A 26,693-nucleotide genomic window follows, 5' to 3' on the forward strand; every position below is an offset into this window, starting at 1 on the left:
GCGGGCCCCGCTCGTCCCCCGCCATCGGCCCCGGCGGCCCGGCTGCTCCGCTCCCAGGTCGGCGGCGCCGCCGCCACCGCGCTGCGGGGGAGGGGCCTCCCCTCGGCAACGGCCCGCGGCGGGAGGGGGCGCCGCGCGTCAGCGTCACGTGGCCAGGGCAGGCGGGCGCGCGTGACGCAGCTTCCTCCCGCGCGGGCGCGCCCGGCGTGACGCAGCACGGAGCGGCCGCACGCCCCCGCCCCTCCCGCGGGTCACGTGCGGCGCTGTTTGGGGGCGGTGCCGCGGAGCAGCGGCGCCGGCGGCGGTTGGCGACCGGCGGCGTGAGGCAGCGAGCGGGGACCGCGGGTGAGCGGGCCGCCGGGCCGGGCCGGACGGAGCGGCGCGGGCGGGTGGGTGGGTGTCGCTGCCGCCGGGGAGTTCGGTGCCTGCCGGCGGGGAGTGCCCGCGGGAGGGGAGGCCGGCTCGGCCCCGGGGAGCCGGTGCCGTCCCCGCGACTTCCCCCGTCCCGCTTCCCGGCCTCCGGCCCCTCAGCGGCAGCTTCTGCTCTCGCAGCCGCCGCTCCGGGAGCGCTGGTGCGGGCGTTGCCTCACGCCGGCGGTGGGGAAGCCGCCGTCCCCTGGCGCCGGCGTTGCTCCTCCGCGCCCCGGTGGCGTTCGGCGGCCCCCGGGGGCCCGGCCTGCGGGGCGGGGCCGGGCCGGGCCGGGCCAGCAGCGTCCCCTGCCCGCCTGCTTCCGCGGGGGGCTGTGTCCGAAGGAGTTGGGGGGTCTTCCGAGATTTTGGGATACCTTGCTTTACTGAGCGTGTCTGAGAGAAAGTCAGACGGGTCCGTAGGTCTTCTCTCAAGCTGGAGGCTGGCAAACGGGCAGCGCGTGTAGAGGTAGGTCAGGCGGCGAGAGCAGAATTCCAAGGAAGGATTTAAAATCTCAGGCTGATTTTGTTTGACTGAGGTTATCTGCGACCTTCTTTACGACAAAGCGTGTAAAACAGGCGTTAGGGTGGCTTTCTGGACTAAATAATCCACAACAAAACAGTCCTTTTTTCGTCATCGGGGATGTCCTAGTCTTTATCGCTGGGCTGGAGTCGTTCTCAAATCCCATAGTTTAAGATTTTTAAGACTTTTTGAGAATTTTGAAGAAATAACTTTCAGCCTCTCTGGCTAAATGCGTATCTTCCCTTTTCCTAGTGCCTGCTGAAAGTAAGCGTTCCCTTTTCTTGTAAGGAAATGAAAGGTTTCACTATTTTTGGGAGGGGGACATTTAATTTATGGGATTGCATACTAAACATTATTTTAAAATTCAAAGGCTTGAGTATGAAGTGTAACAAGTTTTTTGTAAGCAACATAGAGGTCTAAACTTTAAAAATTCCTCAACAAGAGATTCTTTTAAAGTGTGTGCTGTTTAGGAAACATATATGAGGTTGCAGCTTTGATAACTATTTAATTATTGGTTTTCACTCTGTGTTACCTATTTCATATGCTGGAAAGGAAGTGCTGTGGAAAGCATAGTTTATACATGTTTATGTGAAGTTGTATTAAAAATGCACAAGTGCAGGTAATTCTAAATTTGGTATCAGTTCAGGATAATACTCCTTAAATTTAGTTTCGGGGGAGAAGATGATGTAGGCATAAAATGCCAATGCTAAATGTTTTCCTTGTGAAAATTAGTTTAAAGTCAAGGGTGCATGTTGTGGGGGGAAGTACATTTTACCATAAAACAAGGCTTTTTCCGTAGGTAGACAAAACTTGTTTCACAGGTGGATATAAATATATCTTACAGTTAGAATTTAAATACTTCTGAGGTTAGTATCTGATAGGTTAAGTTTTCTGAAATAATCTTCAACAAAAACTTCTCATAAATGAAGCAGTGGTCTAATTATGCAGCCCTTGGGCCTTTTTGGCAAACTGAAACCTGTTGCTGTTTGAATGGGAAGATGTTCTGCATTTCTTTAAACACAGAAAGACAGATGTAATACTAATCAAGAATTTACTATATCGTTGGCAGGTACAGCTAAAAGCTGAAGCGATAACACACCCGTGAATGAGTAGTGCTGGTCTTGTACATCAATGGCCTCTGTGCCAATAATTCCAGACTCTTACAGCCATGTGTTGGCAGAGTTTGAATGTTTGGATCCGTTGCTTTCTGCACTCAGGCTGGATTCTAGTCGTCTGAAGGTGAGTTTGTGGTGTTTGGGGTTTTTTTTTGTTTTGTTTTGTTTGCTTGTTTGTTTTAATTCAAATAATGACCTTACTTGGTTTATTATGCGATTAACCCACGGATACATCTTGTTGTTCTTGGGTGTGTGCATGCTAGCTTATGGGGGGGAGCACTTTGGGAAGAAGTAGTAGTGAAGACAAAGGATACTATTACTCTCTGTGTGTGTTTTCTTAATGTAACTGTGGGGTAAATAATGCAGCCTTACACAGTTGCTGTCTTCTACTGTTTGCTCTAGTCGCAGAGAGTGCTATTCTAATATCTTTGACGACTGTGCTGCCAGTGTTTTGGGAGTGGTATACACAACTGGCAAACAATGAAGCCTTTAAAAAAATAACATAATAATGCAAGAAAAAGATGCTGTTATTAGTAATTACTAGCAGCCATGTTATGTGTTATGATTTTTATTCCTTCAGTGCACGTGTATAGCTGTGTCGAAGAGATGGCTAGCTCTAGGCAGTTCAGGAGGAGGACTGAACCTTATACAGAAGGATGGTTGGAAGCAAAGACTCTTCCTCACTCATAAGGTAAGGGTAAAGAATTCTATAGAAAAATTTCCAGGGAAAGAAAATGGGATTGGGAAAGAGACATTGTTTCAAGTTAATTTTTATTAAGAGTCAACAAGCATTTTCAGCTTGCTGCGTTGTCCAAATAAGGTGAAGTTTTGGACTGCTCCATTTAAAAAAGGCTGTGGTACTGGAGCGTATCCCCAGAGTGTGTGGTGTAATAGATTTAATGAGGTGTGAAAGAAATTACTTGAGAGGGTCAGACCTTTGTTTTTCAAATTCTTACTTTTAACAGCAGCAACCAAGTCACCTGAATATTTAAGAATTAGAAGAAAACTTTAAATATGAAACCAGAGCAACTCATGTGTAGATAACTACCAATGTTTGGATGTCCAAACTATGAACTACCTGGATAAGCAAAGAAAAGATAGGCTGGCTTGCTTTTGCTGAAAGAGGTCATGGAACAGGGATTGCTGTTTCTACAGCCAGATGCTGTTTCCTGGGAGCCACTGCTGCTCCCACCGTAACATGAATGCAGCCGTTTTTTTAAAGTTGAGAGCGTCTCGCTTAGTTCTGGCAAAACAACATCCATAGGTGCAAGGACAGGAGACTGATTTCTGTGTTTTCCAAATCAGAGAATGAACTGCAGTTGTTTCTCTTGATGCTGTCGTGTTGTTGTTGGCTGCATCTTTTCAGAGTAAACTCAATGTTTGCAAACAAAACTCAAAGAAAAAAAACCACCGACATCGCAACAAAGTGGTAGCAGCTGTTAACATTAATTTGATTTATATCTTAGAGGTAAAAGTTGTGTAGTGGTAAAGGCAGTACAAGAACAACTTTTACCTGCACTTACTTGCTTTCAGGAAGGTGCCATTTCTCGGGTTGCCTGTTGTTTACATGATGAAGACTATGTTGCTGTTGCCACCAGGTGAGTGATGTACTTGCAAACCTAAATTCTAGATAAATATTTTTAAGTAGCTTTTAAGTTTCACACTTGGACATCTGCTGAGAACTTGGAGGTAGGCAGGGAATTAAGTGGTAGAGGCCCATATGGAATAATTCCCTGCACAGACAGTTTGCTTAACTTTTTTTCTGGAATAATTGTTCCAGAATAAGTATTATTTCTGTAACAGAACATCTGTGGGAGAGCTAATACATGTGAAGTTGTTATGATAAATGTCTCCCTGAGACCTTTCAGCATCAACAGAAATATCTTCATTAACTTGGCAGAGTGAGATTGGTAGTTAATGCCACTTACATTATTTAAAATCCATTTAAATGCTTATTTTTCCACATCCTCACTGGCAATGCCAGTAAATGTGAGAGTAGCCTTCCAAAGCTGCTGACACATTGTAGTGCAAGGAAGGACACTTATTCTCCTTCAGAATTAAGAATGTGACACTTCTTGAAAGCATGCAGCCTCGAACACAACCAGCTCTGAGATGTACTACTTTGCTTAGATTTTTCTGTTTCTTTGGAATAATGCATCTTTATCAATGATAAAACATTAGAAGACTTATTTTCAAATTGTATTTTCTTTTTTAATTGTTGTAGCCAAGGTCTTGTAGTAGTCTGGGAGCTGAATCAGGAACGTCGTGGGAAGCCAGAACGGATTTATGTTTCCTCTGAGCATAAGGGCAGAAAAGTCACAGCTCTATGTTGGGATAGAGCTGCCCTTCGTGTTTTTGTGGGAGATCATGTGGGAAAAGTATCAGCCATCAAGATTAACACATCGAAACAAGGGAAGGTAAAATGTCACATACTTTGTTTGAGATGAAGAGGTTCCCAGGGGATGATGTGTGGAATCTTTTTGTTTATTTTAGTAACGTAGAACAGAGGAAACTTGTCAGCTGATGAAGTTCTGGTATCTTTGACTGATGGGATGAAGAACCAGTCTCTTGAGACAACAGTAGAAATCCTAACCTGTGAACTTCCCCCACCCCCTCTTTTAGCTGTTTTAGTAATGCAACATAAAAATGCTTTCAAATGGACAGAATTAAAAACTGGCCAAGCTTCTTCCTCTTGGAATTTACAAGTATCCAAGCCCAGGGACTTGGTGTTTCTGAGCCCGTTGGATTTTTTAGACTTCAGCTACAGGTTCGGCTGTGCATTTTAGTCCTCAGCTCAGCTGTTGGTCTGAGAAAGGGCAATACCAGACTCTGATTTTCCTTGGCTCCGTCTGGATACTCTTATTCTGAAAGATGTGGATTAGTTAAAATAAATGGTAGGTGGACATCAAGCTTACATCCATTACATTTTGTGCAAAGGGCGCACAAATTAGTGATACCAGCTTGATTTCTAGCCTTTGAGTGTTCTTTAAGTTTTACCATTACTAGGTCCTTTCCTTCTCCTTTTCGTCTGTAAGAAGGAGCACGACCTGGAAGTAGGTGTGTTCCTCCAGGTCCTTTCTAGCCTTCATGAAAGATTTTAACGGAAAATTGACTTAAAAGTAGGAAGACTATTGCATTTAAAGAAAGAGCAAAAAAAGTTTAACTGTGGAAAGAGAGAGAAAAGGAGAGGAAAGAAGGGCAAGGCCCATGGAATATGTATCTGCTCATGCCTGTTAAAGGAATTGGACTGTTGAGTTTCTCATGTATTACACTTTGTTTGAAGTAGGGAATTGACACATTCCTAAAAAAGAAAACAGCTTTAAGCTGTCAAAAATGGTGACCGTCTGCTAGAAAATTTGAGTGCAGTTCCCAGTAGTTTCTTATGAATAAGAAGTCTGTCTGTGACTTTGTTCTGCCACCCAGGCAAACTGAGACACTTGTATAATAAATAGTATTTGGGCAATTTGCTGCAGGGCAATAGGGAAAGTGAGTTTATGTAAACCACCTAATTCCAATGAAAGGTGGTTTGTTTTTTTTTTTTTTTTTTTTTGTATCAAGTAATCCCTCAGGTCTGTCTCCATAAAACTGTTCGCTGGCTGAAAGTACCTGTGGGAGACAATTGACAAAAGCACAAAGCTTACAAGAACAAGAATAAAAACCCTTCTTAATGTTACAAAAAACACACTCTTTGTAAAGAAATGGGACGATGCTACAGGGATGTGATTTTTTTTTTTTTTTTTTCTTTCTTTTTTCTTAAACCTTCAATAATAGTTTTGGGAAAAGGAAGATTTAGATTTTTATGCCTCTAAGCATTGAAGCCTTGTTTTGTAAGGGAGAGAGAAAAAAGGAACTGCTTTGTCTTATGCTGTGTATTCATAGCATACATGAGGCTTTGCTGAATATTGTGATTTTAACTTAATGGAATAGTGTTTACTTTGAACTGAGGGCCTGTATGTTTTCTTTCTTTTTTTTCTCTTTAACTGTAGGCTGCTGCTACTTTTGTGATGTTTCCTGTTCAGATTATAACCACTGTAGATTCTCGGGTTGTTCAGCTTGATTATTTGGATGGAAGGCTGCTTATATCTTCACTTACACGCACTTATTTGTGTGATACCGAGAGGCAAGTTATGTTTTACTTGTAAAATATTTGACTTTACAGAGTCACAGAGTTTCTGAAGTGACCTCTGGAAGATCATCTAGTCCAATTTTCCTGCTCAAAGCAGAGTCGGGTAAAGTAGATTGTGCAGGAATGTGTCCAGTTAGGTTTTGAGCATCTCCAAGGATGCAGACTCCACAAGCATTCTGGGCAACCTTTTCCAGTGGTTCATCACCCTCACAATAACAGAGCTTTTTCTTATGTTGAAATGGAATTTCCTGTATTTCGATTTGTGCCCGTTCCCTCTTGTCCTTTCACTGGTCACCACTGAGAGTAGTCTGGCTCTGTCCTCTTTACTCCATCATCAGGTATTTATACACATGGGATCAGGTGAGTTCCACCCTGAGCCTTGTCTGTTCCAGGCTGACCAGCCCAGCTCTCTCAGCTGCTTCTTATAAGACAGGTGCTGTAATCCCTTAGTCATCTTTGTGGCCTGTCGCTGGACTTGCTCCAGTATGTCCATGTCTCTCTTGTACTGGGGAGCCCGGAACCAGACCCAGCTCGTGGTCAGCTTGCTGTTCACCAGCGCCCCCAGGCCCTTCTCTACAAAGCTGCTTTTCAGCCAGTTGGCCTGTCCTGGAGCCTGGGGTTATTCCTCCCCAAGTGCAGGACTTTGTGTTTCTCCATGCCTATTTATCTAGCCCGTGCTTTCTCGGTTTGTCTGTGAAGATGTTAGGAGGGGCTGTGTCAAAAGCCTTCCTGAAGTCAAGATACACAATACCCACTGCTCTCCTCTCATCTCTCAAGCCAGTCATTCTGTTGTAGAGGGCTATAAACATGATTTCCCCTTTGTAAATCCATGCCGACTGTTCGTAATCACTGTCTTATCTTTCATGTGGTTGGAAACGGTTTCTGGGATCATTTGCACCATCACCAGGCTGACCGACTGGTTTTACTGGGGGGGGGGGGGGGGGGGCAGGGAAACAAAAACCAAAACACCTTAATGATCTGAGCATTCGTTTAAACTAATAAATATTTCTGACCCTGTCTTTTGTAAACTTTATACAGGCTTTATTGTATTCATTACACATTTTTTTTAAGCACCAAAACCAGTTCAGCAAGTAGGATTTAGTATTTTTATTCTTCAAGAACAACATAAAATTAATTAGAGCCTTTATTAATGCTGCCTTAACAAGGATGTTTTTTTCCACTAGAGAGAAGTTCTGGAAAATTGGTAACAAAGAGAGAGATGGAGAATTTGGAGCATGTTTCTTCCCTGTTGGAAAAAACAGTGGGAATCAGCAGCCATTAATATATTGTGCTCGACCTGGCTCAAGGATGTGGGAGGTGAACTTTGATGGTGAAGTGCAAAGCACACATCAGTTCAAGCAGCTGCTCTCATCGCCGCCTCTCCCTGTTGTTACCCTCAGGTAGGAGCGTGTTATCGGTGATAAACTTGCTTGGGACTTCTAGACTAACTGAAAAGAACTGCCTTAATACGGAGAAGATTAGATAACCTCCTAGGGCAGTCAAGCATTAATCCTAGCTGTCATCTTAATATGTTCTCCTCTAATAATGGAAACCAGTATCTGAGCTATCAAAAATGCCAAAGCCTTGATTCTGCAGGTATGTCTGTGTGACTACTGCAATGAATGCTGCTGCCATAAGACTATGTTTATTTAAGTCAGCCTTGTATTTCCAGGATTAAGAATATTATATTAAGGAAGTGATATTGTTGTAGTTATGCTTGTAACGGATACTAATTTTACTTTACAGGCTGGATCCTCATCATACTAGTTCCAGCTGCTCTCCACAATCTTTATCTTTCCCCAAGCTACTGTATTTGACGTGAGTATTTGTCAGCATAGCTTCCTCTTAAAGTAGACTTAAAAATAAAAACATTGTATATTCTCCTAACTTATATTATCAACTTTATCTTTTTGCATAAGAATTTTCCAAGTATCATGCTAAACAGCTCATTTCTCACTTGCTGTACTTAAGCCAGTGCCATTCCTGCATATTTCACAGTGACTACCACAATTAACTGTTGCACTGTTAATGTCTGCTTTACTTGCAGTGAGCACTGTGTGATGACCTGGACAGAAAGAGGCATTTATATTTTTCTTCCCCAAAGTGTTCAAGTCTTACTCTGGAGTGAAGTAAAAGGTAAACTAAGAATCTTCGCTTTTTAATATTGTCTGTTACGTTTGTCACTTCTGAAGTCCTTGCCTAACATGGAGCCTTTTCAAGCTCAGTTTCTGCAGCTGGATTGCAGAACATTGATCAGAAAACTGTTTTTCCTTGTCGTCTGTCAGGTGTAGCCTTGAATGTTAACCCTTGCCCCGCCTCCTCCAGCCAACCTCTCCTTCCATACTTCTGAAAACAGGCTTGAGAAACAAAATGTGGTGTAGAGTGAATCTTAAAATACAGTAATCAAATAGTGAGACGTAATAACCTGCAGTATCCTTTCCTCATGTCTGTTTATTTGGGTTTGTTGTCAGGTGTTCTGTGAAGGATAATCTGGCAGCTGAAAGATTCACACCTGTTTTTTCTAACACCTGTCTAAATTGGAGCCAGGGAATGTACTTATTTGGCAGAAGACAAATGCTTTTGTGTGTATGGTTTTAGGCATAGTCCTAGAATGGTTAGTCATTGTCAGTCTGTCTTTTCCTTCCCCTTCTCTCCCCCCTCTTTTTGATGTTAAGTTTCCAATGCCTTTGTCATGGAGTGTTTGCATATAGCATAACTATTTCATTTGAAAACTGCTGAAAGGTCAAAGTGTTTTTCTACTAGCAAATGTTTTCCTTCTGTTTCAAAGCTAACAGTGATGTATTTCTCATCTTTATCAATCTTTAGTTTTTCATCCCCCTTCAGAGGAAAAGGAAACTTTTCAGTAACTTCGGTGTACTTTTTGAATGCTTTCTGGAAGTGCAACTCTGGAAAGTTGTGATACTTTAACTGCGCTTTATAGTTGTTAGATGCTAGCTTAGCACTCTTCAGTGTTTGTTTTCCCCCTGCCACTTGTACTACAGTGTATTAGGCTTTTGCACACATTTGCAGTCAGATGGGAAATATGTTTTCACCTTCTTTCAGGAACAGAAAGGAACGTTGAATAACAATTTCAGTCCTTTAGATATTTCTGTGCATCTGGTTTTGCAGATATTCAGGATATTGCAGTTTACAAAAGTGAGTTGTTCTGTCTGCATACAAATGGAAAGGTCGTGCACCTCTCCCTTCTGCTGGTAGACCGCTGCATAGAGCGTCTGATAAGAAGAGGGTTCTGGACGCTTGCTGCCAGGGTCTGTTGTCTCTTCCAAAATTCAATCATTTCTTGCAGAGTAAGTAAATACCTCTTTGTACATGTGCAATGCAACTTCACTCTGTTTCCTGTCCCCCTCTTCTGTTAAGTTCTGTAGGTTTCCGAGTTTCATGTTCTTGAAGTTTTTAAAGTCTTCTAAACATTATACTTCTAAGATGAAAATTAGCCTGCATATGTGGTACCTTTTGCATTTTACATGTGCATTAGAAATAATGTTTCTGTTTCACTGTGTACTTTCAGGCAAGGAAGAACTTGCCTCTAGACAAGCTGGAGCACTTGAAGTCTCAGCTGGATGCCTCAACCCAACAAGATCTCATTACACAGCTGGAAGAACTAATTTTAAAGTTGGAACCTCTAGATTCTGCGTGCAGCAGTAGAAGGAGCAGTATTTCATCTCATGTAAGTGTACCGGTAGTGCCAAAAATGCTACCTGCAGATTTTATCTTTATGGCTTAAAATCACCTTGTTGCTCTTTGAATATGAGGTTCTCATTTTTACGATGTCTACTATAGCTGATAATGCTACTTTCTAAAATTAGGTGGGGTAGAGAAGTATGAAATAGTACTACTTGCATTCTTTAAACTTTTAGGCCTCTGCCTTTTTTCCATATTATTTTGTGGCTAATGGTTGAGATGTGGACAAAGATTGATACGAAGAATACTTTCTCCGCAGCTGAGTTTAGTGTCTTAACATGCTTCAGTAAAGGTCATCTTAATTGTAACTGGAGTTTTATGTGGTGAAAACTGAATGTCCGAATGCTCAGAACTATTCTAACCCTATTTAAAAAATTGTCTTGCTCTATGAAGCTTAAGCAGAAAGCTCTATGGAAAAAAAAATCAAAGCATATTTCTAAGATTCTTTTACACATACAGCGCTCGGTATTGTCTTGGCTTCCCAGCAGCTTTTCAAGAAAGGGGAAATATTTCATAGTTAATACAATATCAGTTGCTGGTTTCACTCTAACAATGTTTAAAAAATAAAGTTTAAAAAACAAAGTAATGTAAATTCCATCTTGATGTGGTATATCAGGTTTTTTTCATTAGCAGATGGGAAAGTAAACTACATAGACTGACCATGAGCAAAAGAATGCATGCGTGTCCTGGAACTAAGTAGTTTTGCAGGGTCCGTAATTGTGCTAGCTGGGTATGGTTAAGCAGCAAAAAGAATACGGACTCTTGGGTACACAGGTACAGAGGGGTGAATTGGCAGTCTCGGATGCAGGGCTAAAGCAGAGGTGGTTTTTGTCTTGTACTAAATACACCAGTTGTTCTGCAGGCAATTGCAGCATATACATCTTTTACAAAGTCACTGGAGCGCATGCTTATTGGCGTGTGTGTACTTTTCCATTCTGGATATGTCAAAAATATCCTGTTACACAGGGCTTTTCCAGACAGTGAATTATGAAGTGCAGTGAGGTTATTTGTCTGGGTATGGTTGTTTGAGTTCATTGCAGGAAGTTTAACAAGGAAGTACAACTCACACATCTAACTCCTCTCCTTTGACAGGAAAGCTTCAGTGTCTTAGACTCCGGTATATATCGTGTTATCAGTCGAAGAGGCAGTCAGTCAGATGAAGATTCATGTTCTCTCCACAGTCAAACGTTCTCAGAAGATGAGAGACTTAAAGAATTTCCTGCACACCAGGAAGATGAGCAAGTAGAACTTGGTAATATTTCTTAATGAAAGTATGTTATTCATATGACGTTTTTATTTATTCTATGAGAATTCGATTGGGTTGGCTCTGTGTTCTTATTTTCTACTATCAACCTATCCATGATTAAATCCTCTAATTTGATCAATGGGAATACAGTCACCCCACCTTCCAGTCAAAGTTCTTAAAACATTGGGGTGAAATGCTGGCTCCACAGAAATCCGAGCTTAAAAACAAACACAACCCAGAGAAACAAAATAAAAGGTCCAGAGGGCTTTTACTAAGCTAGGACTTCACTCAAATTTCTGCCCCCCCTTTCTCTCTGTGCAATTCAGCATTAATGCGAAGATTCTCTCAGCTGACTGTGCCAGTGTTAATTGAGCTTCAAATGAGATTTGTTTGCTGATGCTATCCTTCCAGTAATACTAGTTCCAGGAAAGAATTTCTTAGTCTTGGCTCTGGCTTTATATTTCTTGAGTAGGCTAATGATAAGTGTTCTTAACTTTTTTGCAGGGTTTCATTTGTAAAGGGAATCATCTCTTACATGTGTATACATTAGCATAGGGATGATAGAATTGTTATTAGCTAACATTTTGACCATCCAGGGAGATTTTTTTCATTTCCTAACAAGTATCTGTCACTGGGCAAAAGCTAGAGTGAGACAATAACGGGTCTTGTTCTCTGCTCTGGTTGGGATTGGGAGGGGATGCAGAAACCCGGGATGAAGAGGAGCTGACTTAGTTCCAGGTATGGTAGAGAGGCTTTCCAATATAAAAAGCTGCTCTTTAGCTTTTGCAGAGAGTAAATGCCAGATGAGGATGGAGAGAATTTGGGCGCTTTGCTGGGGGAAAACCACAATGGGGAAAGAGAGTATAGGAATTAGCATTTACTCCCCTACTTTTCAGTAGTGTTATCCTGCTGACAAAGCTACCTGCTGTTTGTAGCGCTTAGGTTTACGTTTGCCTCTTTACCTACATCACCATAAAAACAACAGGTGAGAAAACTTGGAAGGAAGTGTGTCATTTCTGATACTGAAACTCTAAAATGAAGGGATGTAGTTTTTGAATGTCAGAAAATAGAAAAGTTCTGTGTTCAACAAGAGAGAAGAAATTTTCTGATTATTTCAAAGTAGAGAAGTTCTAGATGCTTCTTGAAGCATGTGTACTTCGTTTGGTATTTAAGAGAAATGGACTTCGTGTTTCCCAGCTCATATTTACGTAAGATGTCATAAGTTTTTAGGTTTTTAATCTGCATAATGAACAAAACCAGCCTTATTTACAAGCAATCTTAACATCAGTTGTGACCTTTAGGCACTATCTAGAGAGATTGTGAATTGTGATAGAAATTCTGTAACAACATGGCATCTTTTCCTCTCAACATTGCAGATAGTGCTGACTGTTGCAAAATGCAGTGTCATCCTTACTTGAAAGGATCCTTTTTTTTCTTATTTATATCACTTAAAGATACAGTGCATGTTTGTACCAGGAAGTGATTAATCAAAACACACTGTAGATACTGTTAGGGATATAAGAGTGAAAAGGAAATAGTCAGTGATTCTGTATTTACTGTGATTCTTATCAAAAGCCAGAGAGCTATGGGTTCAATTATATTTTGAAGTCCGTTCAAATCAAAGGGGGATTTATACCTTAACCATGGCTTATGCATCTCTGTATGTTCATATGTGATTTAGGTTTTAGGAAATCATGCAGTGTGAATTAATGTATGCCACAATACTTAATTTTCCTAGATGTTTAAGTAACTGTCACAAAACCAAGATTTTGTCCCCTCAGTGGACTGTAAGTCTACTTGTAGAAGATAGTTTTCATACAGTTGTTGACCATCATTTGCCTTATTATAAAGGCAAAAGACTATTAGCAAAGCAGACCTACCAGGTTCAAAGTCAGTAATAAAATGGTCCTTTAAACCAAATAGCACTTTTCTGGCTCCCCACATTCTTGAATATTAAGTATGAAAATATCCCATGCAGGTTGTCCATTAATGAATTAGTGACTTAGTTTGTTTCACTGTTCCATTTTTGCCAGGCCACTGTTTCATGACTCTTTATTTCAATTCCATTTGTTAGACAATGTATCTCATGCATCTGTGACGGTTGAGGCTGACCGGAATGAGACATTTCTCCCATTCAGTATTCCTTTGTCATTTCGTTCCCCATCTCCTCTCGTCTCTCTCCAAGCTGTCAAAGAAAGGTAAAACTTGCAGCAGGGTCACTCATCCATTACATCTTTCCCTTTTCTGTCCTCTGAATCTGTAGCATTGTCTGGTTTAGTTCATACTCTGTTCTGCAAAAATGTAACATCTGAACTGAAACACTGGAGATGCAGTCAAGTTTGCTAGACATTTTAAAGCTTTCATCTTGACTCTAATGAAGATACGAAGAGCTGCTGTTAACTTCAGTAGAGCCAAGATTTCAACCTCTTGTTTTTAAATGGCTAAGAATGTTTAAATGTCTAAGAGTGTTTAACATTACCCTATGAACTGTAGTTGTGGTTTGTATTCAAAGCAAACTTACTGAATATTGTTTTGGGGTTTTGCTTTTCTGGTACTTAGATTTATGAAGAATGAGTGAAGGCTTCCTGTGTTGCTTGGGGACAAAACATTAAAATATTCAAAGCATGCTAGATATTGCTAAAACATATTTGCAAAGTAAACTGCGTGGTCTACCATCTCCCCGCACACACCTTTCAGTGAATCTAATCAATTCTCCAAGTGTTTATAGAATAATGATAGCTTATACCTGGTGCAAGTAAATATGGTAGTGTCCATTTTATGCAGAAATCAACCTGCTATTTTAAAACTTGCTTTAAAAACCAGGGGGGGACACAAATATAAAGGAGATGGTGTTAAATACATAACTTAAAATTTTGAAAAAAATGTTGTATGTTAGTTTCTTAGCTAAAATGTTGCCGGTCCATAACGATGGTCTGAAAAATTGTGTAGCCCTCCCTTGATCATTTAGGTATGTGACTTATGTCCTGCAACGAAGAATTGTAGCTGATACCAATAGTGTGAGGATCTCAGAATAGCCTTCCGAAGTACATGCAATGGTTTGAATTCTTTCTAAACCGTAAACACTTTTTAGGACTTCACCAGTAATAAGTGTTCCTACTAATAATGACAATAGTATTCACTACATTCAATTTATAATTAAATAAAATACTATCATATTTACAGTTAATTTCTAAAAGTTTACCTTTAATCCATCTGTACATTAAAGTCCAATTGTTTTGCTACATTTGAATCCTTTCTTCTGCAGCAACCTTCAACTTTTGCTATACCTTGGTGTAGTAAAAGATGCCATATTCTCTGGCGAGCAAGTAAAAGGGTTGCTTTTTTCTTTTGTCTCGATGCTCTTAAACTAGTTCTTGGCCAGAAAGCAAGCAGCTGATTTTTCTCTTCAACTCTTGATGACATAGTTTTCTTCATGGCAGTGGTAGAAATAATTGGGTTTTGGTATGTTCACTGGGCCTTCTCTTGAATAAAATATCTGAAGGGATAGGGACTGATGATGTGAAAAGGACATTTTTAGTGAGCTTTGTAATCTGAAGAATTAATTTGGAGTATTGTAAAACTGTTTCTTACCACCAAGAGGGACATAATTTCCTAATGATGCTTTCTGTTTATAAGCTTTAAAATGCAATGTAGCCAATCTGCATTTATTTGCATATAAATATATGTCAAAATCTAAGCACTAATGTTAGTATGTGATCCTGTTTCTCCAGCAGCAAAAACCCCAAGTCTTTAAATACTTCAGGTTTTTATTTTGTGCTGGAAGTATGGACCATGACTGAAGTATGAATTTTGAGCAGCAGCTTAGTGAGTTTTGTTCTCATTGCTCATCACTGCTTTCATCCTTTTCTCAAGAGTTCTTCAGATTATAAAGTTTTCTGAAATCATGGTTTGAATGGAAAGAGAGTGCTTGATTTGTATGGTTTTGAACTTCAAATATTAAATGTTTGAATTTCTGACTCCTAGTGTTTCCAGCTTTGTACGCAAAACTACTGAAAAGATTGGCACGCTTCATATAAGTCCTGATACTAGAGGGAGGCAAGAAGCAAAAGATGACGAGCAGCTGCAGGAGTTGACTGTTAATCTGGTAACATCTCCCCAGGAAGAGAAAGAGTGAGTGCAAAATCACGTTTTCTTAGCAATTGCATTTGCTGAGGATTCTGAGGATAGCAACCTAAAGGAAAAACTACTGTTTCAAGTAGAATGGCGAGCTCAGTGTATTAGTTTTTTCCAGCTCCTTTCATTACTATGGCGGTTTCACTGGTTCTCCCCGACTCCTCTCCTAGAAGCTGATTAGGCAATGGAGACTTCTGGGTGATGGAGCATGCAGTCTCTGCAGTGCTGTAATAATTGAAGAGCAAGAACATAGTGTATTACACTACATGAGAATTGCTGATCTGTGATGCTCGTTATAGTTATGGACATGAGTCCCAACAGTTCATTTCCTGTCCTTTCTGAGTGGGTAGTAAACACTTCTATCTCCCTAAAAACTTTTTTTTTTTTTTTTTTTTTAAAATAACGGTAGCTATAGAACATTGAACTTTTTAACAGTTGCCCAATTAATACAGACTGAAGTTATTTTCATATTCCAATGATTTGCTAACTTACCATTTTGGACTAACTTTCACATAATGGCACGATACTGATTTTTATTCAGTACCTTCAGAAATCTACTGTAGTTGGAGTAGAAGCCATTATAGAAGGCCACAAAAATAGTATTATTGGTTGCTCTTTGTGCCCAGTTCATCCCTAATGTTTGCTGAGCTGTTCCTTCTTTAGAAATGAAAGCTTTCATATTTTTTAATAAAGGAATTAATATTGTTTCCTCACAAATTTGAGGAAATTTGTGAGGAAATCTTCACTTAAATTATTAAAGATAATACTTTAAAATTAATGTGTTTTTCTAGGTTAGAACCACAGAGCTGCCAGCTTCCAGAAGAGGACCATCTAAGAGATCTGAAGGCTGCAACAGCAGAAGCTATGTAAGCAGGGAAACGTTTTAGGGTATAGATATATTGGGCTTTGGTAGAAAAATGATTCATCTTTTAAATTACTTTTTTTTATTCATTACATACATGTAAGAGTAATGCTGTAAACGTCTAGTAACGTAATCTGAAAGGATCTCATTTGGTTAATGATTTGTTTCCTCTATTTAAAACCAAGCAAAACCCACTAAAAGCTTATTTAGGTACTCTAGCATTATCCTTTTGTCCTAATGATGAGCATAGTTTAAAAAAAAAAAAAACAAAACAACCACAAACAAAAAAACCACCTAACAAACATAAAGCTATAGTGAAAGAAATCTTGAGGAACTCAGAATGTACTAATATCGCATGTAGACAGCCTAAGTAGCCTAACTTCTGTTTGATGCACTCAAAACCACAAAAAACCAACAACCAACTCTAAGTCAACTTTAGGAATATACTTGGAAATACACAAAACATATAATACTTCACTTGTGGCATCTTATAACTGTCAAGCAAATTAGCAAACTTCTTTTTTTATGCTGCAGAGCCAAACTCCAGGATCCCCTGGTTTTGTTAGAACCACAGTGTATGAGAAGGGTTTTACGGGAATGGCTTATCTATCTAGAAGAAAAGTTCAGCAGCAAAGAGCATTCTGCTTCCTCTGTTAAGAAAAGCAAGACTCTGTGTGCTGAAGAAGAAAGGGCAGTCCTGGAGGAAAACCTACGACTGGATCCAACTGATGGAGACCCAGCAGACAAAGAACAGAGCAGTATCTTGGAAGACTGCACTGAAAAGGAAAATACTGATGAAACCTGCATAAACAAAACCATGTGTGAAAATAGTACTGATTTGAAGGGACCTTTGGACTGCTGCTTTCGAGTGTCTCCTCCATGTGTCATAGAACCGGATGTTCAGAAAGATCTCGTTGAGTTGACAACACTGTGTTTTGAACTGCGTGTATTTTCTTGTGGAAATGGTGAGGCAGAGGAAAATTCCGATACAAGTGTGCCACTAGCATCTTCGTGGGCCTTGGCTTGTAGGTTTATGCGCAGCTACTTCTTTCTTTTGGATTTAAAAAGACTAAAGCAGTGTATTATAACCATGTATGCAACCAGTCCTAATGTATGGGAAACATACATCGCAGGATTGAAAGGTAACTAATGAAAATTTTATTACTAGTAAACTGAAAGTAAGACTGTTTGGGAGAAAAAAGAAAAAAGCTTGAAGAGACCCCCATTTGTGTCTTCAAATTTTCCTACTGCAGGTGTAGTGTGGGAGGCGGAGGATGGTTGGTGTGGGGGAGTTTTTGTTCTGGTTTTGGGTTGTTTGGTTGGTTGTTTTTCCCCCAAACCTAGGAAAAACTGCTGGGTCCTTGGAGAGACTGTTCCTCCCTTCCCCCCACTTTGCAATTCTGAACCTTTTAATTTATATGGAGGTTTTGGTTGAACACTGTTGTGATTACAGGCCAGATCTATTTAAAAACGAATATATATGCTTAAAAAGCAAAAGCATCTTCAATTAGAACCGTATGTCTGTAGAAACAAGGCAAAAGTTAGGGCAGGGGTTTCAGTATTTGCACTGAAAACGGAAGATTTGACTTGTAGAGAAATGTGGTTAATGTGAAACAAAACTGACTGTAATAGGTGGTTCCAGGCAAATGAGTGGCTTGCGATCACATCAGACTTCCTTTTCCCACAGAAATCCCTTCTGATCTTTTTGATGCCTGTTTAGCCTTATTGAACCAAAGCTTCCTGATTATATTGGAAAACAGAACTTCATCTATTCTCTGCATTCTGCTTCTGCTTTATGCATTTCTTTTAAGAGTGAATTAAAGTTTTAGCATTGATTGGCCCCAACAGAGAGTAGTCAAACAACAGGATCTTGCTTTGAGGGTTGGTATCTGGTGTTCGGGCTTTTGGGAATCTGGTCACTATTTGGATTCTGAGAGCCCTAGAAGTGAAAGTAATGCATGCATTCCCAGTTTGTCCTCAGCTGGACTGCACTTGTGCCTGTAGATTAGTACTCACATTTCATCAGGATCAAGGTTTGTGTTGAATTCTGCATTCTGTGAAGTCAGTGTCCCAGCTGAAGTGTTTATTTATTAATAGAAGCAAATTGTAATCTATGAAAACTGATGCAGATCTGCATTATATTCAGCAAGCCATATGTCCTGCAGTGGGCTACCTTTATTCACATGAGAGAAAAATTGCCTCCTCAGAAGTCTAAAGAAAAGTAAAATATATCAAGAATACTATTCCATGCCTTAACTGTATAATTTTATAACTGTAATTTGCTGTAAGCACAGATTAATGGTGTTGATTTCTATGAAATGAACAAGTAGGATCTGTTCACTTGTTATTACCGTTAGCTAGAGAGTTCCATGAAAGTAGTGATAACTTCTGTCCTTACACTTAACAACAGCCGTGTGTGTCTGTGTGTTAAGAAAAAAAAAACTTGCCCGTATCTTGTAACTTGTGTGCTGATTTATTTCAGAACTAACTTGTCACAGTCCCGTGGCTTTAGCAATGGAAAATGAAGATATGTTGAAAATACTGAAACAGCTGCACGACCTGGGGCCTTGGGATGATAGCCCGCTGTTACTGGTACATGCTCAAAGGTTTGTAGCCAAGTCCTTCTTTTCTCTTCTTCAGTGTTGTTAACTTGCTAGCAGGAATTGGTTCACTTAACATTTCATTAAGCTTTCTGAGAATCTTTTCAAGAGATCACCTTTCAGTACTATCTGGAATTTGCAAGAGATCTTGGAAAAATGATAATTTTGCTGTTTGGTACTGAAAATAGTTTTTATTGTCTCTCTCCAGGCTTTATGAAAAATTTGGGGAAACAGCTCTTCGGCCCTTGATTAAGTTCCACCCCTCTATTTTGCCTTCTGATATCAAACAGCTTTGCAGGAATGATCCAGCTCACTTTTTAGCATATTTAGATAGTCTGGTGAAATCAAAGCCAGAGGATAAAAGGTAAAGGGAGTATAGAATCTTTTTAATCTCTCTGCTTTCTTCATCATGTAGCTGTGTGGGGTGTTTTGGGGGGGGGGGGTCGGGGGCTTTTTTTTACTGTTTCTGTATCTGTCTGCTTGGTGTTCTTTAGCATTAGATTGCAATTCATTCTGCCAGTTTTAGCTGGTCTCTCAGACTGTGTTTTTTGTTAGATTAGATGCTAGTTTTAACAGGGTTTTTCTAAATAATACTTTCAATGGAACTGACTATTTTTGTTCCTGTGCCTGCAGTTCAGTATACCAAGGTTAGACAGCACTATAAAAAAAAAAAAAAAAAAAAAAAAAAAGCTGGGGGAACCCAACCTACAAACTTGCTGGTTTTCTGTGGTCCCCTCAGTTTCTAGAAATATAAATCATTCTAGCCTTTTCTATATTAACGTCATAGTTTTACATCCATATTTTGGGTTTTTTTTTTCTGCACACAACCTCTACTTCTCCATACCTGGTATATTTAAAACTGGTCGGTTTTTTCTGTGTGTTTTGTTTTCTAGGTCATCTCTCCTTAGATCTCTTCTGCAGCCCGAATCCATACGACTGGATTGGTTGTGCTTGGCAGTTTCTCATGATGCACCACAAAGAGCAAATACAGTGGATGCGGAAGGAAATCCCAGGTAAAGTAGGGTTCACCCAAGGCCCTGAGCGCAGCAAAAACCTTTAATGCATCTGGAGGCTTTTGGCTTAGATTTTGTATGACAGTTTGGAAATCACTGAATCCTTCGAGCAGTCTGCATATTGCAGAGCTCAGCAGAAGCAACCAAAGGATTAAATAACTTTATCTGTGATGCTTTTCGGAGTGACTGCTCTACTGAGACTACACAGTGTTTCATTTGGTTTTCCTTCTCTCTTTTCATATACCCGCCTTTCTTGTAGAGAGAACATAATGTTCTGAAGAAAACCATTAATGCTTTAAAACTGAATGTCTCATCTTCTAGGCCACGATCGCATTTGTTTACCTGGGGCTACAGCCAGCTCATTCTGCTTTTGATTAAACTCCCAGCTGATTTTGTTACAAAAGAGAAGATGGCTGACATCTGTAAATCACATGGGTAAGAAGAAAACTTGGTAAATCTTGATACTTGGTTAGTTGGTATTCTGACCTCAAAAAGATACAAATGAAAACCACCCACCTGCTCCTTACTTGGACAGGTTTTATTTAAAAACCTTTCCTCTTTTGAGGATGAACATTGAATGTCCAATTTAAAGTACCAAATACCCCTTTTTGGCTAAAGGGTATTCCTCGTGTCCCCACTCTGCAGTGATTTCTGGCATTCAAGAAATTCCATTGCTTCTGTCTTCACTGATATTTAAGTGAGCATTTAATTATTCTTGACTTTAGTTTAGACTGAGTATTTGATTCCTGGAAATCTTTACTCTCTTATTCAAGATTTTGGCCTGGATATCTTTTTCTCTGTCTGGAGCTGGATAGAAGAATAGAAGCCTTTACTAATATTGCTCATTTGGATGATTTGAGCCTGTTGAATGGAGAAGATGGTTAGTGAGTCTTAAGCTGTGTAAACGTACTTCTGTAATATATGAACTGCCTTTATTATATACTGATTCAGTTTGTGCAAAGTTGAGTTGAACTTTTATTTTTTGAAGTGTTTTGGTAGCACTGCGTGTAGTGCAGCATATTTGAAACACATAAATGGGTGTTACACTCCTGTATCTTCACACTGTGCTTTGTGAAATCAGTTGTGCTAGAAAGTGGCTAAAAGTTCAAGAATGTAGAGTTGTTTATCAGATGAGAGTAAAAGCTAAACTTGGTGTTGTAGATCGAGGAATAGCTAGCCTCCCTGCACAGCACAAAACTCCCCCGCTACACGTGCACACGCACAAAGTTACAATGAGCAAAGCATTGTATCACATGGCAGAACTTAGAAGAAAATTCCTAGTAGCCCTAAGATGGACAAAACAATTCTTTGTCTCTTGACTTAATCCAAAGCCTTAAATACTGAACTACTGTGAAGCTTTTTGTGTAGTTCACCACTGGATCTTTACACTGAGTCAGTCAAGGCAGTACTCTTCTGTAGACAATTTGCTTGTTGATAATGTTTGGTTTTCTTAAATCTTCACAGAGAAAAACAGAATAGCTAGCTTCCCTTTTAAGTACAGATATATTTAAAATAGTAGGCTTAGAATAATCCTTGTTTTACAAATAATGTAACAAACTCATTTTACATCTAGGTTCCATTCCAGAGACCATAGAAGAATGGAAGTTTCTTCTGCATCTTGCACAAAATCACGGCACAGCTTTCCACCACCATGGCCCACAGAACGGGAATGCTGTCAGCAATGGTAGCCCGAGCTGCCCAGACTGCATCACAGTGGAAAACGTAGCTCTCTTACTGGCAAAGGCCATTGGCCCAAATCGTGCCTTGCCTCTCTTGCAGGAGTGTGGCTTGACGCTAGAATTGTCTGAGAGATTTACCAGTGTCTGTGAGATACTGAGAATTGCTGAGAAAAGGCAAAGGTAAGATGACACGTCAACAGAAGATCCATGTACGCACCCTATTCATTTTCGATCTTCTTGGTGCTTTAAACTTTCTTTTCAGTTAACAAAAAGATAAAATACTTCACATTTTTACCTCAGATTTTAAACTCAGCTGAAAGCTTTTGTATTATTTAAGAGCTATGTATTGTGCAATATAGGCATTTTAAAATGGAAAATGAGGAAACAGGAAATCATACATTAAAGATGTATGTGAAGGAGATTCTCTGAAAGATATATCTGTCTTGCTGAGTCACGATGTCATGATGTTACTTCTGAAATACAATCGTGTTTTTGACAAACTTTTCTTTAAAAAGCAAACCAAAACTCTGTTATTCTTTCTGTTGTTAGCTTTTTTTACTGTTTGACTTTTTTTTTTTTTTTTTGTCCCCCCCCCCCTTGCTTTAATTGCAGAGCGCTGATTCAGTCCATGTTGGAAAGGTGTGACCGGTTTTTGTGGTCTCAGCAAGCATAGAAAACAACTTGGAAAACTTTGGGAACATTTTTTACTGTAATGATTGTATATTAAAGTGCCTCTTAAACTTAACAGGCTCTTAAAGAAATGAACTCCTGTCTAAAAGTTCAGTTACATTGAGCCAGTCTCCATCTGGCAGGTGTCTGACCAGGAACTGTTGATGGTTCTTCCTTATTCCTTTGGAGATGAGTTTTGAATTCTAGAACTTAAATCAAAACAATCCAGTATTCATCTTGAAATTAAGCTCACAGATTTCTGAGATGACAATTCCTGAATTTATTTTCTGAGTCTATATGACTTAAGTGTTAAGAAAATGAGCACCTAAGTATAGTTTATGGTGTATAAAATTTTTTGTTTGTTTGCAAACATGAGAAATCATTCCTTGAAAATATCTAAGCCTATGCTTGTTTAATTTTCCTGTAAATGACATTGACTTTTTCAAGTTACTGTACAAGTGCTTGTTATGATACTTTTTTTTTCCTCTTAAATTATATGGACTGGTCTTGCCCATTTGAAATGCATTAATTGAGCCAAGTCTTAAAATGGGAGGGAAATATTTTTCAGGAGTGGATTAATGGTTAAGAATGCTAATTAACAGAAGAACTTGTTAAATGAACTCACTGTTAAACTATAAGCATGATATTTCTAAATTGCCTATATCTATTTGTGCAATGTGACTATAGACATCAGTTGTGATATTTCAACAAACGTCAGGACAGTGAAATTAGACTCAGAGAATCGTTTAGGTTGGAAAAGACCCTTAAGATCATCAAGTCCAACCATTAACCTAACACTGCCAAGTCCACCATTAAACCATGTCCCTAAGCACCACATCTACCCATCTTTTAAACACCTCCAGGGATGGAGACTCAACCACTTCCCTGGGCAGCCTGGTCCAGTGCCTGACTATCCTTTCAGTGAAGAAATTTTTCCTAATATCTAACCTAAACCTCCCCTGGCACAACTTGAGGCTCTTTCCTCTTGCCCTATTGCTTGTTACTGGGGAGAAGAGACCGACCCCCACCTCGCTACACCCTCCTTTCAGGTGGTTGTAGAGAGCCATAAGGTCTCCCCTCTGCCTCCTTTTCTCCAGACTAAACAACCTCAGCCGCTCCTCCTAAGACTTGTGCTCTAGCCCCTTCACCAGCTTCGTTGCCCTTCTTTGGACACGCTCCAGCACCTCGATGTCCTTCTTGTAGTGAGGGGCCCAAAACTGAACACAGCACTCGAGGTGCGGCCTCACCAGTGCCGAGTACAGGGGCACAATCACCTCCCTGGTCCTGCTGGCCACACTATTCCTGATACAGGCCAGGATGCCATTGGCCTTCCTGGCCACCTGAGCACACTGCCGGCTCATATTCAGCCGGCTGTCGACCAACATGCCCAGGTCCTTTTCTGCCAGGCAGCTCTCCAGCCACTCCTCCCCAAGCCTGTAGCGTTGCATGGGGTTGTTGTGACCCAAGTGCAGGACCCGGCACTGAGCCTTGTTGAACCTCATATGATTGGCCTTGGCCCATTGACCCAGCCTGTCCAGATCCCTCTGTAGAGCCTTCCTACCCTGCAGCAGATCAACACTCCTGCCCAACTTGGTGTCATCTGCAAACTTACTGAGGGTGCACTTGATCCCCTCGTCCAGATCATTGACAAAGGCATTAAACAGGACTGCTCCAGTACTGAGCCCTGGGGAACACCACTTGTGAATGGCCACCAACTGGATTTCACTCCATTCACCACCACTCTTTGGGCCCAGCCATCCAGACAGTTTTTTACCCAGCAAAGAGTGCGCCTGTCCAAGCCATGAGCAGCCAGTGTCTCCAGGAGAACGTTGTGGGAAACGGTGTCAAAGGCTTTAGTAAAGTCCAAGTCAACTCTGGAATTCCACAATGAATTTTGACATTTTGGAAAGTGAGAGGACTGCATGTCTTTATTTTAATAATCTTTTTAAAAGCTGAAGATTTAGACAAGTATTTTTAGATGGGTGCTATCAAGAAAGAAGTCTTTTTAAATATCTGCTTGAATGTGAAGATTCATAAAATCACTTGGATTTTATTTCTCCTTTACAGAACTGTGCTTTGTACCAGCACTCTTTCTGCACTTAATACATCTTTGAACAAGTTTCTTTTTAGGCCTCTAGTTTTGGCCCTCTTCACTGTCAGGCTCTCACAGTTTTAGCAGAAGGCCCTGGCCTCTGGTCAATATTTGAGTTTCACAAATGTCATTTAAACAGAAAATTAATGCATGCATTGGAAATAAATTTTATTAAAATCCAGAATTTTGTCATGAAATTACTTGAAAATATTTCTTTATAAAGCATCTTTTTATGTAGTCTTGCAGCACTTGTGCTGCAAAATAATGCTTCTACTTTCATCAAAATAGAACTTAATAATACAGAGGTGCAGTCTGACTATTTAATCTGAATTGCAAGAAAGACTTTATTGTGGAGAGTTGGTTACTTCACTAGAGGAAATGAAGTTACAGGGAGACAATTAGTGGCAGACTTTCATCTGTTAATAATGTTGCTTGTGGAAAAGCCAATACAGAACTACTTCTAAAAAAGAAAACTTTAAATCTTTTGGGGTTTAGATTTTGACATTGGAAACAGCACAGATCCTTCCGTCAGAAACACCTCACGCTCTTACAGTAAGACTTGGAATAGGAGCCAGGCACCTGCAGTGTGTGGTGAGGTTACACAAATCAGATGACATTGGTGCCTGTTCTCTTACCTGCCAAATGAGCATGCTGCTGCTTCAGTGGCTGTTCCGCTTAACTAACTGCGTTTCATACAGTGTGTGAATGTAGTACAGCTTTAGTTGGGTACTCGCGTTGCCCTCTTCAGAGGAGGTTGGCTGGCTTTCCAAGAATGGGCCTGGCTTCTCTCTGTATGTAATGGTTCCACTTTGTTTGCTCTGTGTATTTTGTGTACACAGTAGTCTTTCATACTTCTGTGGGGGTTTTGTACGCTTGGTTAACTTTGAGTGAGGGTTGAGGGGTTTTGGGTTTTTTTTAATAATAAATCATAACTTTCCATTTAGAGCTGCTTTTTTAAATTTTGTGTCAGAGCACTCATATATGTAACATAATGGGAAGCATTTGTTCAAATTTGGTGTCTAAAGTGAGCTTATATTGATGATTTCAACTAACTTGGCTGTCAATAAAGAGTAAGAACTTACTCTCTGAAGAAGAGTTGGAAAATTGCTGATTCCTATTCTTGATACGCATGTTTTCATCTCATATGGGTAAGGTGAAGGGACTGTGAAATGAAACGGTCTTCTGTTTAGAAGTTACAGTTGTACAGAGCAAAGCCCTCATCCTAAAGCCGCAGCCCCCACCAGCTCTTGTCAGCCAGCTAAGCGTACGCCACTGATAGTTTAAGCCAGCCTGTGCTGGAGCAGATGAACTGCAGCTCATCTTTGGTTTTGGTGACTGACTGTTGGTGGAGGGGACCCTTGAAAAGCAAAGATGAATAAAAAAAAAGCAAAGATGAATAAAGGGGACTTTGCCCAGAGCAACTTTAAATAGAAGCCGTGTTGGTTTTGTTGGTTTGGTCCCGTCCGTTCCCCTCACCCCGCCCCCCCAAAAAGCCATATACCTGCCTCAAAACATTATTTCACTGTTAGAATCATCATCAAAACCTATGGGGAAATCGGTTTTATTTAAGATAAACATCTGCATATGCAATCTGTTTCTTGAAGAGGGACCAAATTTGCAGTTATTCTACAGTGCTAGTGAATACTCCATACAGCAGCATGGCAAAGCTCCTGAAGCGAATTATTGCCTATGTAAACTTCGATGAGGTCTTATTACTTCCCAGAATAAGGAATAACTGCATTTATTATTGTGCCCGAGCTGGGAATTTACCCTGTCCCCTTTCTCAATCTGAGACTTACTTAGATTGCAAAATGCCTACATTGCGAAATGTTTGCACAATGTAGCTTGCATTTATAGATATTTAGAATTAAAAGGCAACCAGTTGGAGGTTGCTTTTTATCTTAACTACATCAGAATGTACAAACCCATAACGCAGTTTCCCAGAGCCCTCTGTATGTGTTATGTTTACCCAGTGTGCGCACGCAGCCCGTGTTTTAGTGCTAGGCCAGAAGGAAACATTCCATTCAAGCCCTTCTGCGCACGCAGAGGCAGCTTGTCTATTTCTGTTGCAAAAGCAAGAGTTTTGGCTGCAGCTTGTCCTGTGGGCCAAGGGCTGTGACCCAGAAAGCAGGCCAGGAGGATACGGGAAAGCAGTGCTCGGGCTGTTCCCTGCTGGACCACAAAGCTGGTGCTTAATCACAGTTACTGTAGGGCATTGTTGTTGCTGCTGCTGCCCTCCTTGCTGGAGACAAGTCAAGGGGATGCAATCCGAGATCTTCTAAAGATCCCCTCTTGAGCTGACGTGTGCTGTAAGGATGTAAGTCATCACTAGGACGTGAAAAGAGTTGCAGCAAAACACAACACTCTGGTTACTACTCTGCAGTAACTGAGCTGTTACACTGTTAAGCATCAAGTTCATGGGTGGCAGGGGACAAAATTATGTGTCTGGCCCCCTGCTTTTTGCATGGTAACCATTGGGTTAGGGTTTAGATTCTCATCTTAAATTGTTCCACTCAGAGATGCA

The 26,693-nt window shown here is 40.4% G+C and overlaps 1 protein-coding gene across 7 annotated transcripts; it reads left to right on the forward strand.

The window, feature by feature from the left end:
• The first annotated feature begins 208 nt into the window (after positions 1-208).
• On the forward strand, positions 209-25,275 carry HPS5 (HPS5 biogenesis of lysosomal organelles complex 2 subunit 2). Of its 7 annotated transcripts, none has more exons than XM_082317971.1 (23): positions 209-345; positions 2,001-2,170; positions 2,627-2,737; positions 3,580-3,644; positions 4,271-4,463; positions 6,033-6,170; positions 7,361-7,572; positions 7,919-7,990; positions 8,220-8,308; positions 9,302-9,480; positions 9,702-9,860; positions 10,967-11,126; positions 13,195-13,318; positions 15,105-15,251; positions 16,046-16,120; positions 16,651-17,258; positions 18,599-18,722; positions 18,925-19,080; positions 19,610-19,729; positions 20,051-20,164; positions 20,503-20,609; positions 21,303-21,588; positions 22,021-25,267. In XM_082317971.1, the coding sequence occupies exons 2-23, from the start codon at positions 2,063-2,065 to the stop codon at positions 22,079-22,081; spliced, it is 3,408 nt and encodes a 1,135-aa protein (XP_082174097.1). In that variant the 5' UTR covers positions 209-345; positions 2,001-2,062; the 3' UTR covers positions 22,082-25,267. The 7 variants fall into 7 exon arrangements, with proteins under 7 accessions (XP_082174097.1, XP_082174095.1, XP_082174099.1 ...); XM_082317969.1 differs by having other exon boundaries at positions 18,925-19,079; positions 19,582-19,729; XM_082317970.1 differs by lacking the exon at positions 209-345 and adding an exon at positions 422-877 and having other exon boundaries at positions 18,925-19,079; positions 19,582-19,729; positions 22,021-25,268.
• The last annotated feature ends 1,418 nt before the right edge of the window (positions 25,276-26,693 follow it).

The sequence above is a fragment of the Platalea leucorodia genome (genome assembly GCF_965183815.1).
Source record: "Platalea leucorodia genome assembly, chromosome: 7".
Classification (NCBI taxonomy): domain Eukaryota; kingdom Metazoa; phylum Chordata; class Aves; order Pelecaniformes; family Threskiornithidae; genus Platalea; species Platalea leucorodia.